This window comes from Apteryx mantelli, chromosome 31 (genome assembly GCF_036417845.1).
Source record: "Apteryx mantelli isolate bAptMan1 chromosome 31, bAptMan1.hap1, whole genome shotgun sequence".
Lineage (NCBI taxonomy): Eukaryota > Metazoa > Chordata > Aves > Apterygiformes > Apterygidae > Apteryx > Apteryx mantelli.
The window spans coordinates 3,385,735-3,396,554 of NC_090008.1; the positions used below are offsets into that span (position 1 = coordinate 3,385,735).

The following is a 10,820-nucleotide window of genomic DNA, read 5'->3' on the forward strand; positions in this document are numbered from 1 at the left end:
ACAGGGCACAGGGACGGGGACAGGACGGGGCCCGGGACAGCCCGCACCCCCCTCCCAAGCCTGAGCCCGGCCGCCGGGGTCCCCCGTCCTGCCGGAGCCCCGGGGCCTCTGCGCTCCCCGGTGCCGGTGCCGGTGCCGGTGCCGGTGCCGGTGCCGGTGCCGGGACTCACCGGGCCGCAGCAGGGCGGCGCCGAGCCCCAGCAGCAGCAGCAGCAGGACCCGCATCTGCCTCCTGCGGCCCCGGCGGCGGCGGCGGCCCCGGGCGGCCCCGGGCGGGGCGGGGGGGGGGGGGGGAGGGGGGGACGGAGGCACCGCCCCGGGCGGCCGGGGCGGGGGGGGGGACCTGTCCCCCCCCGGTGCCCCTGGGGGCAAACGGGGACCGGGACCCCCCCCGGGTTAACCTGACCAACACCCCGGGGGGGGGGGGGCGCAAATAGGGACCGGGACCCCCCTGGGGTGACCCCGACCGCCCCGGGGGGGGGGCAAATAGGGACCGGGACCCCCCTGGGGTGACCCCGACCGCCCCGGGGGGGGGGCAAATAGGGACTGGGATCCCCCTGGGGTGACCCCAACTGCCCCGGGGGGGCAAATAGGGACTGGGATCCCCCTGGGGTGACCCCGACTGCCCCGTGGGGGGTAAATAGGGATGGGGACCCCCCCCGGGTTAACCCAACCACCCCGGGGAGCAAGTGGGGATGGGGGGGACCTGTCCCCCCCCCACGGGTGCCATGTAGCTTGGGGGGCCGTGGGCCCCGATCCATCCCGGGGGGGGGGCAGGCCCGTGCCCGGCGCTGCCTCTCCTCCCGCGGTGCCAGCAGCCGCACGCAGCGCACGCGGCGCCCGGGCTCGGGGTCCCGCCGTGGTGGGGAGGACGCCCACACGTGCACCGAACCCCCCGGTGCTCAGCAGGCAGTGCCTCGGGAACCGCCAAGGATCCCCGGGGGGGCGGCCGTACCCCCAAACCGCTGCATCGCCCCCCATAAGGCTCCCGTGCCCCCCCCCCCCCGGGACGATAGGGCCACCGCTGCCCCTCGGGGGGGCGACACCCCCCCACCCCGTGCCGTGCCGAAAGCAGGGCACGCTGCCCACGGAGCCCCTGGCACGCCAGGGCCGGACACGTCCCCACCCGGCACGGGGTGGAAACCACACCTGGAAACAAACAATCACCGCCGGGTGTTTATTCGTGCCGGCGGCCCCCCCAGGGACCCCCCACGCGCTCCCTTTCCTTCCCCTCAGTCCTCCAGGTTGCGGAAAGCTGCCTGCATCTCCTCGTTGAGCTGGGCGTAATCGGCGGTGATCTTGGCCTCGCCGTCCCTCGCGGGGTCCTGGGGACACGGCGGGCCGTGGGTGACCGTCCCCTCCCCTCCCCGGCGAAATCCCCCCCCCCCGCGCGCCGGCTCCCCACCTTGAACTTCATGGCGCTCAGCTTGTAGATGATGTCCCCCAGGTTCTCGCGGATGGTGGCCCAGGTGACCCTGCGCTCGGCCTGCGCCGTGGTCTCCACGGCGTGCCGCGCCAGCTCGTAGAAGGTGATCATGTTGTGGAGCATCCCCACCGTCTTGTAGAAGGGGCAAAACCTGCGGGGGGGGGGGGCAGGAGCCAGGCTCAGGGGGTCGCGGGGGCCCCGGGGTGGCCGTGCCGCGCAGGGACTTCAGGAGGGGACGGAGGTGGCCGCGCGGGTACCTGTCGTAGGGCGAGTAGCCGTTCTGCTGCAGGAAGTCGTCCTTGATGAGCTTGGCCACCTCCAGCGTGATCTTGTCGGCCTCGGCGAGGGAGGCCTGGGGGGGGGGACGTGGGCTCAGGGTGCCTCTGGGCCCCCCTTCTCCCCGCGCCCTCCCCATGCCCTTCCCTACCCCTGCCCAGCCCTCCTCCCTGCCCCTATCCCTCATCTCCGGCCCTATCCCTCATCTCCAGCCCTATCCCTCATCTCCATCCCCTATCTCTCATCTCCATCTCCTTCTCTGTCCCCTCTCACATGCCACGTTCCCTGTTCCCACCCCACATCCCCCATCCCATATTCCTCATCTCCCTCCCCGTAACCCCATCCCTATCTCATATGCCTCCTCCGTCCCTTCTCCCATCCCCTATCCCCCTCTCCATGCCTTATCACCCATCCCCATCCCCATCCCCCTTCCATGCCTCCTCCCATCCTGTATGCCTCATCCCCATCCCATACCCCCCATCCCCATCCCATATTCCCCATCCCCCTCATCTCCATCCTGCATCCCCCTTTCCATCTCCTTTCCCATCCCGTATCCCTCATCTCCATCCCGTATCCCCCACCCTCACCCCCTCTCCCACCCTGTATCCCCCATCCCATCTCCCTCATCTCCACTCCATCTCCCTCATCTCCACCCCATCTCTATCCCCTTTCCCATCCCCATCCCCTTCCGTCCTCTCTCCCATCCTGTACCCTCCATCTCCATCTCCTATCCCCCATCCCCTCTCCCACCCTGTACCCCCATCCTCATCCCATGTCCCTCATCTCCACCCCACCTCTATCCCCTCTCCCATCCTGTATGTCCCTTTTTATCCACTCTCCCATCCCGTGTCCCCTGTCCCCATCTCCTGTCCCCTTCAATTCCCTCTCCCACCCCGTATCCCCTCTCCCCATCCCTTTTCCCGGGCCGTACCCCCCCCCAGCAGCCCGTATCCCACTCCGGGGCTGGCACCTTGCCCACGAGCTGGACGATCTCGGCCAGGTCCTCCTCCTCCTGCAGGATCTCCTTGGCCTTGGTGCGCAGGGCCGGGAAGTCGGGGTGCTGCCGCTCGTAGTGCTGCTCCAGCGCCCGCAGGTACTTGCTGTAGCTGATGAGCCAGTTGACGGAGGGGAAATGCTTCCGCTGCGCCAGCTTCTTGTCCAGCCCCCAAAACACCTGGGAACGGGGCCGGGATCAGCGGCGGCGCGGGGGGGGGGGGGCGGCGCCGGGGGCACGCGGGGACGCGACGCCCGCTCACCTGCACGATGCCCAACGTGGCCGAAGTGACGGGGTCGGAGAAGTCCCCCCCCGGCGGGGACACGCTGCGGGTGACAGGAGGGGAGCGGGCTCGGCAGGGGCACCCACGGCGGCCCCCCCCCCCCGCACCGGCACCGCATCCCGCTGCCCCCCAGCCCTGACCCCGGGGGGGGGACTCACGCGCCGACGATGCTGACACTGCCCTCGCGCTCGGGGCTGCCCAGGCATCGCACCCGGCCCGCTCGCTCGTAGAAGGACGCCAGGCGGGCGCCCAGGTACGCCGGGTAGCCGCTGTCTGCAAACGAGGGCCGCTGGTAACTGGAGGCGCCAGGCAGAGCCCATCCCCGTGGCCTCGTGGCTGCCGGTCGCAACCAGGGTGCCGGGGAAGGCGGCGCGGGTGCCCGCGCTTCCCCGCGGAGGGTGCTCACCCGCCGGCATCTCGGCCAGGCGCCCCGAGATCTCGCGCAGCGCCTCAGCCCAGCGCGACGTCGAGTCGGCCATCATGCTGACGTGGTAGCCCATGTCGCGGAAGTACTCGGAGAGCGTGATGCCTGCGGGGCGCCGCGCCGGCGAGGGCACGCGGGCCAGCGGCGTGTGCGTGCACGGGTGCGTGCGTGAGCTCGCGCACGTGCGGGCATACGCGTGCGCTCAGCTGCGCATGCACTGAGCGTGCATGCACAAGTGCTCTCCCAGTTGCACATGTGCACGCTCATGCATGCACACGCGCATGCATGCACACCCATGCACGAGCTCATGCAGTTGCTCACACACGTGTGCATATGCACGTGCATTCTTCGTTGCACATGCATGCACCACACATGCATGCATGCACAAGTGCTCTCCCAGTTGCACATGTGCACGCTCACACATGCACACGCACATGCGTGCACGCCCATGCACGAGCTCATGCAGTTGCTCACACATGTGTGCATATGCATGTGCATTCTCCGTTGCACATGCATGCACCATACACACATGCATACACAAGTGCTCTCCCAGTTGCACACCCACACGTGCACATGCATGCACACACATGTGCACACGCACAAGCACTCGCCGCACATACCCGTGCCCGAGCACACACAAGAGCTCACACACCGTTGCACGTGCACACCCACGCGCACACACCCACACTCACACATGGTTGCCCGCGCACACACGCCCTGGCTCACCGGTGTAGATGGAGGCCTCGCGGGCGGCCACGGGCATGTTGGAGGTGTTCGCCACCAGCGCCGTGCGTTTCATGATGGTCTCTGTCCTCCCGTCCACCTCCATAGTGAGCTGGGGGCCACCGGCGGTGTCACCGCCAGCGCGATGGGCACGACGCCACATCGGGGCCACTGCTGCCCCGGTTACCCGTGCCCGGCCTGGTGCAGCCCCCTGTGCCCGGTGGCACGTGCCACCACGATCCCCATGGCCCCCCATGATGCCTAGCTTGCTGCCACCACTGCAGCACCCAGCTTGTCACCCTGCTGTGATGACTGGCTCACTGTCCCCATGGCTGTGACAGCCAGCTCGCTGTCCCCACCGTGCCCCACTCCGGGCGCCCCCAGCTCACCTCCGGGAAGTCCCGCAGCACCTCGGACATCTCGTTGCCCCGCTCGCCGCAGCCCACGTAGATGATGACGTCGCTGTTGGAGTACTTGGACAGGGACTGCGAGATGACGGTCTTGCCGCAGCCGAAGGCCCCCGGGATGGCCGTGGTGCCGCCCTGGACACACCTGGGAACGGGGACACCGTGGGGACAGTGGCATGCCAGAGCCCACAGAGGTGAGCCAGGTCCCCCGAAAGGTGGGGACAATCAGCCCCACTAAAGCCTTGGAAAAGGAGACGGAGCTGGGATATGCCCGGCCACCCACTGTCCCTGTCCCATCCCCTCCTGGGATCCATGTTGGGAGCAGGTGAGACCCCTGGTGTCCCCAGTGTCACCCACAAGCCCCTGGCTGCCCTCTTCTTCCCCAGCAGGACTGTTCTCATCCCTATCCTCTTCCTCATCCCCATCCTTGTCCCCATCCCCATCCCCAATCCTGTCCCCTATCCTGGTGCCCTGTTCCCATCCCTATCACCATGTTCATCCCTGGCCCCTATCCCCATCCTCCATCCATGTTCCCCACCTCTCTCCCTGTCCCCATCCCTGTCCCTGTCCTCTGTGCCCTGTCCCCAGCCCCAGACCTACGGGAAAAGGGCATCCAGGACCCTCTGGCCTGTCAGCAGTGGATAGTTGGCCGGCAGCTTCTCAGCCACGGGCCGGATCTGTCTCACGGGCCAGACCTGCATCATGGTCAGCTTCTCCTTGGTGCCCTCGAAGTCCAGCTCCAGCACCACGTCCTGGCAGGGGACAGGCACGGGGACGTGGGACCGGGGGAGCTGTGGGGGGACAGCTCCAGTGTCCCCAAAGGCCAGCCCCAGCCCCAAGAGCCCCTACCGAGATGTCGTAGTGCCCCGGGGGCGCGATGTGGGTGACGGTGCCCCGGCTCCGCGGCGGCACCATGATCTTGTGCTGGATGAGCGAGTTCTCGGTCACCACGCCGTAGATGTCTCCACCGGTGACGTGGCTCCCAACCTGGGATAGGAGGACCGTGAGGTCCAGCTGGGGCATGCGGGGCCATGCCAGAGCCATCCCTGGGCGCTGGGTGCCAGGTTGTGTCCCCTCTGGACCAGCTGCAAGGGAGCTGCTCGGAGAAGGGGTGTCCCCAGCCCCAGGGAGGGCGCAGGACCCACATTCGGGGATGTCCTCCCCTCCCCAGCTCTGGGCCCACCCCAGAAGCCATCTCCTGTGGGAGACAAGTGGCCCCAGCTCACCCGGATGTGCTTGCTGGGGGCGAAGTCCCACGTGACGTTGCGGGCCAGCGCGGGGATGTTGATGCCCCGGGGGATGTAGATGGTCTTGGTCAGCTCCGTGATGTCCTTCAAGGGACGCTGGATCCCATCAAAGATGGAACCCATGATGCCGGGACCCAGCTCCACCGAGAGCGGCTTCCCCGTGCGCAACACTGGGTCACCCACACAGACACCCGCTGGGCCAGCGCTCAGGAAAGGGCCAGGACGGAGATGGAGATGGGGATGTAGGTAGAGGTGGAAACAGAGGTGGAGATGGAGATGGAGATACACAGAGATGGAGACAGAGGTGGAGATGGAGATGAGAACATAGGTAGAGGTGGAAATGGAGGTGGAGATGGAGATGGTGATGGAGACAGAAGAAAGAAAGGTGGAAAAGGAAGCGGAGGTGGTGATGGAGACATGGAGATGGAAATGGAGATGGGAAGAGAGATGGAGATGGAAGCAGAGAGACAGGACAGAGGTGAGGGAGACGGAGGTGGAGATGGAGAAGGCGATCGAGATGGAAACACAGAGATGAAGACAGAGATGGAAACGAAGGCAGAGCTGGAGATGGAGAAGGAAACACAGACGGAGACAGAGATGGGGATGGAGATGGGGACGGAGACGGGGGGAGCGGGAAGGGGCGGGGGCGCCAGGTCAGGGCGCCCGAAGGATACAGGTCTCCTCGTACACCTGGATGGTGGCCAGGTCGCCCTCCAGCCGGATGATCTCCCCCACCAGCTCGGCGTGGCCCACACGCACCAGCTCGTACATGGCGGCGCCGGCCATGCTGCTGGCGGTCACCACTGTGGGGACACGGGGGAGGGGACGCTGAGACCCCCACAATGGCCCTGGCCCCCCCACAGGGCCCCGGTGTCCGGACCCCCCCCGCCATTCCCCACAGGGTCCCAGTGTCCGGACCCCCCTGCCGCTCCGCACAGGGCCCCGGCGTCCGGGTCCCCCCAGCTCCCCCCCCCAGGGCCCCGGCGTCCAGGCCCCCCCCACTTCCCCCACAGGGCCCCAGTGACCTGCCCCCCCCCCAAGCTCCCTGCAGGGCCCCGGAGTCCGGACCCCCCCCGCCATTCCCCACAGGGTCCCAGCATCCAGGTCCCCCCGGCTCCCCCCCCCCAGGGCCCCAGTGTCCAGACCCCCCTGCTCCCCCCACGGGGCCCCAGCGTCCGGACCCCCCCCCCGGCTCCCCCCCCCAGGGCCCCAGCGTCCAGGTCCCCTCAGCTCCCCCCCACAGGGCCCCTGTGTCCGGACCCCCCCCGGCTCCCCCCCACAGGGCCCCGGCATCCGGACCCCCCCAACCCTGCGCCTCCGGACACCGGCGTTAAGCCGGGCTGCGTCAGCTCCCCGTTTTGGGGCCAAAAAAGCCATTAAGGCCGGCAGCGCGGCCGGGGGGGGGGCCGGAGAGGGGGGGCCGGGCCCCGCCGTCCCTACCGGGCCCCGAGACGCCGTGGACGCGGCCCAGCTGGCTCTCGGCCTCGGCCTCGGCCAAGCGGGCCGGCGCGGGCGGCTCCATGGCGCGGCCGGGCAGCGAGCGGGGCCTCGGCTGCTGCGGGTATTTATGGCCGAGCCGGGCGGCCGGGGCCGGCGTGGGGCCAGTGTGGGGCTGGCGTGGGGCTGGTGTGGGGCCGGCGTGGGGCCGGCGCCCGGGTTGCGCCCAGGGAGCGGCGGCCGCGGGCTGTGTACAGTCAACAGCTCTCGGCTGCTGCTCTGCCGCGCGCCGGCTGCCGCCGGCCCCGGGGCCTGTCCCCCTGCCCAAGGTCCCTGCGTCCTCCCGGCCAAGGTCCCCGTGTCCCCCCACCCAGTGCCAGCCCCACAGTCCCTGTCACCCTCCCCAGGGTGCCCGTGTCCCCCCCCATGTCAGCCCCAGGGTCCCTGTCACCCTCCCCAGGGTCCCGTGTCCCCCCCGTGGCAGCCCTGGGGTCCCTGTCACCCTCCCCAGGGTGCCCATGTCCCCCCCATGTCAGCCCCGGGGTCCCTGTCACCCTCCCCAGGGCCCCCGTGTCCCCCCTGTGGCAGCCCTGGGGTTCCTGTCACCCTCCCCAGGGTCCCGTGTCCGCCTCGTACCAGGCCCAGGTTCCTGTCTTCCCCCCAGGGTGCCCATGTCCCCCCTGTACCAGCCCCGGGGTCCCCATCTCCCCCCCAGGGTCCCCATATCCTCCCTGTGGCAGCCCCAGGGTCCCCACCCCAACCAGGGTCCCCCCCCGTGCCAGCCCCGGGGTTCCTGTCACCCCCCCAGGGTCCCCATGTCCCCCCCGTGCCAGCCCTGGGGTCCCTGTCGCCCCCCCCCCCAGGGTCCCCATGTCCCCCCCGTGCCAGCCCCAGGGTCCCTGTCACCCCCCAGGGTCCCCATCCTCCCCCAGGGTCCCCGTTTCCCCCGTGCCAGCCCCAGGGTCCCTGTCACCCTCCCCAGGGTCCTGTGTCCGCCCCGTACCAGCCCCAGGGGGAGCAGCGAGCACGAGGGGTGAGTGCGAGCGCACACCGGGGGGGCGAGTGGGAGTGGGGCGCGTGTGCGCCCTGACGGGGGGTGTGAGAGCGAGGGGGTGAGCGTGAGTGTGCACAGCCGGGGGGGCTGTTGAGCGCACACAAGGGCAGCTGGGGCTTTTCAGGCCGCTGGAAAGGCCGCTTTTCCCACCAGCGCAGGCCTCGCTCCGTTCCCGGCAGCCAACGGACGCAGCGGGGCCCCCCATCCGCCTCGTTAAGCCTCCTCTAATCCAGGCTCCACCGCTGGCGGCTGCCCAGCCCCCTTTGGTTGCCTTCCCCGGGTTTCGGCTGGACATTTTTCTCGGTTGTCATCACATCGCAGCTGCCGGCTCCGGAAAAAGCCGTGGTGGCAGTTTGGCTCCCACGCCCGGCCGAGCTGGCTGCGGCCACCGTGCGCTGCCTGGGGAGGAATGCAATCGCTCACGGTGGAGAGCAGAGCGGGCTGGGAACGGCCCCCGGGGAAGCGCCACGGAGCGTCGTCGGCAGCAACGGCAAGAAAACAACGGCTGGCTGCAGTCACGGGGAGAGAGGCCTGCCAGGAAGGAGGGATCCCGGCACCGCGCTCCTCGGGAAACAACAGCAGGCCAAAAACACGGCAAGGAGGATCCCCAAAGCACCACCTCCCCCAGCGCGGGAGGGGACGGGGGCCCCGGGCAGCCCCACCGCCAGCCTCGCAGCAGGGAGGAGGTTTGGCCAGACCTGGCCGGCCCCGTCCCAGGGTCTCAGCACGAACGGACACCCCCGCTGTCTCCCCTGGGTGCCTGGTTGGGGTTGTTCCCCTCTTTTCCCTCCTCCGTGTCCAGGGTGGATCTGCCCGTGGGGCAGAAGACGCTCACCCCAAGGCCCCTGGAACATGCCACCCTCCGTGCTGATACTCAGCTCGTGACCAAAAACCCCACGTTTATTTAACAAAAATATGACGTGAACAACACTAAATAATAACAGAGAGGGGGAGGGAGGCTAAGACAGGAGGAAAGTCCTTTGGGACGGCGCGACCGAGCTGCTACGAGACCAGAACCCCAGCTGAGCTGGTCTTGGCTCCAGCCCCCTCGGCGTTCTCCTTGGAGGGCTGTTTCTGGTCGTCCTCACCCATGAGGCGGATGTTGTGCTTCTCCCGGAAATCGTTCAGCTCCCGGCCCTTCGTCTGCAGCTGCTGGTTCAGTGTTTCGATGATTTTGCTGATCTGGAAAGGTGGAAAGATGAGTCAGGGCAAAGCAGCAGGGAGAGCGGCTCAGTCCTTGCTCCCAGATCTCCGAGGCAGGACGAAGACGGGAGCTGGAGTTCCCCGGATGAGGGCTCACGCTTGGGTCCCCCCCAGGAGGAATCACTGGTGAGTGAGACAACCCAGCGTCCCCCGAATCACCCCATGGCGAATTGCCCCGGCCCTGCTCCACCCTGCGTGTCCCTGCAGGCAGCAACCTCCTGCCTGGAGGAGAGAGCCAGGCCACGCAAGCCCTGGGGGAGGCTCTGCGGGCTGTGACCGCCCCGGGACCCTGCCATGAGGGCAACAGGGCCGTAGGGAGGCCGCAGGATGAAGGCCACGGGATGAAGGCCGGCCCCATCACCTGCTCCTTGTTGTTCTCCAGGGCCGGCAGCACCTCCTTGACGGTTCGTTCCACCAAGATGCCGCCCACCATGCGGTAGCACTTCCGGGTGGGGTCCACCTCCCGCAGCGTCTCGATCACCAGGCTGGGAGGAAGAGGAGGGTGAGGCGGCGAAGGCCCCACGGCCCCGGCCCCCTGCCCCGGGCCTCGCTTCCCCACCTGTGCTCGTTCAGCTCCAGCTCCAGCTCGGCCGCCTTCGAGGCCAGGCCCCGCTGCTCCTGCCGCAGGCGGTTGAACCTGGCCACCACCTGCGGGGACAGGGATGGGGACAGTGTCAGGGGCTGGGAATGTCCCCTCCCTCCCCAGTGCCATAGCCCTACCCAGCCCCCCCCTTTGCCATGGTGCCACCCAGCCCCCCCTGCCCTGTGCAATGGCCCTACCCACCCCCCCCCGCCATGTAATGGTCCTGCTCGGCCCCCCCCAGTGCCATGGTGCCACCCCCCCGCGGTGCAATGGTTCTGCCGAAGCCCCCCCACCTCATGCAATGGTCGTGCCCATGGCCCAGGACCCAACACGGTCCTGCCAGCGCCCCTCCCGTGCAATGGTCGTGCCCAAGCCCCCTCCCTTGACAGTCTTGCCAGGACCCCCCCCCCCACCAGTGCAATGGTTCTGCCCAGCTCCCCCGCCAGTGTCATGGTGCCTCCCAGCCCCCCCCCACCAGTGCCATGCTCCCGCCCGGCCCCTCCCGCACCGCGGTCCCGCCCAGCCCCGGCGCCGCGGTCCCGCCCGGCCTGCCCGGACGCCACCGCCCCCCGCCCGGTACCTGCTCCGCCGTCAGCGCTTTGCCGCCGGGCGGCGCCGCCGCCCCGGGCCGCCCCTTCGCGCTGTCCGCCATCTTCCCTCGCCGCGCTGCGCACGCGCTGGGGGCTACGCCCCTTCCGGCGCCGGACGGAAGGGGTGGGACGAGGCCGCGCGCCATCTTTGCAGAGGGCAGCGGCGCTGCCCG

The 10,820-nt window shown here is 69.2% G+C and overlaps 2 protein-coding genes across 4 annotated transcripts; both read right to left on the reverse strand.

Annotated features, from left to right (window-relative positions):
• Positions 1 to 1,202: 1,202 nt before the first annotated feature.
• Positions 1,203 to 7,362, reverse strand: LOC106493007 (V-type proton ATPase catalytic subunit A-like). Of its 3 annotated transcripts, none has more exons than XM_067313182.1 (14): positions 7,221 to 7,362; positions 6,455 to 6,583; positions 5,760 to 5,974; positions 5,383 to 5,520; positions 5,134 to 5,285; positions 4,516 to 4,678; positions 4,130 to 4,238; positions 3,386 to 3,508; positions 3,138 to 3,252; positions 2,959 to 3,022; positions 2,673 to 2,876; positions 1,684 to 1,778; positions 1,406 to 1,577; positions 1,203 to 1,325 (listed from the first exon to the last, which is right to left on the reverse strand). In XM_067313182.1, exons 1-14 carry the CDS (start codon positions 7,300 to 7,302, stop codon positions 1,233 to 1,235), a joined length of 1,854 nt encoding a protein of 617 aa, XP_067169283.1. In that variant the 5' UTR covers positions 7,303 to 7,362; the 3' UTR covers positions 1,203 to 1,232. The 3 variants fall into 3 exon arrangements, with proteins under 3 accessions (XP_067169283.1, XP_067169284.1, XP_067169285.1); XM_067313183.1 differs by lacking the exon at positions 7,221 to 7,362 and adding an exon at positions 7,089 to 7,139; XM_067313184.1 differs by lacking the exon at positions 3,386 to 3,508.
• A 1,791-nt stretch (positions 7,363 to 9,153) lies between these two features.
• Positions 9,154 to 10,745, reverse strand: PFDN2 (prefoldin subunit 2). Its single transcript, XM_067313303.1, has 4 exons — positions 10,638 to 10,745; positions 10,034 to 10,122; positions 9,836 to 9,959; positions 9,154 to 9,453 (listed from the first exon to the last, which is right to left on the reverse strand). The coding sequence occupies exons 1-4, from the start codon at positions 10,707 to 10,709 to the stop codon at positions 9,274 to 9,276; spliced, it is 465 nt and encodes a 154-aa protein (XP_067169404.1). The 5' UTR covers positions 10,710 to 10,745; the 3' UTR covers positions 9,154 to 9,273.
• Positions 10,746 to 10,820: the final 75 nt, after the last annotated feature.

Bases quoted from the DNA above. Each gene is read 5' to 3' on its own strand.
- LOC106493007 (XM_067313182.1), bottom strand. From the start codon at position 7,302: ATGGAGCCGCCCGCGCCGGCCCGCTTGGCCGAGGCCGAGGCCGAGAGC. The intron at 4,679-5,133 runs GTAGGTCTGGGG...CCCCGTTCCCAG, and splicing joins GTCCTGGATGCCCTTTTCCC to GTGTGTCCAGGGCGGCACCA. The intron at 1,326-1,405 runs GTGGGGAGCCGG...CCGTGTCCCCAG, and splicing joins TGAGCGCCATGAAGTTCAAG to GACCCCGCGAGGGACGGCGA.
- PFDN2 (XM_067313303.1), bottom strand. From the start codon at position 10,709: ATGGCGGACAGCGCGAAGGGGCGGCCCGGGGCGGCGGCGCCGCCCGGC. The intron at 10,123-10,637 runs GTACCGGGCGGG...CTGTCCCCGCAG, and splicing joins AAGCGCTGACGGCGGAGCAG to GTGGTGGCCAGGTTCAACCG. The intron at 9,960-10,033 runs GTGGGGAAGCGA...TCTTCCTCCCAG, and splicing joins CTGGAGCTGAACGAGCACAG to CCTGGTGATCGAGACGCTGC.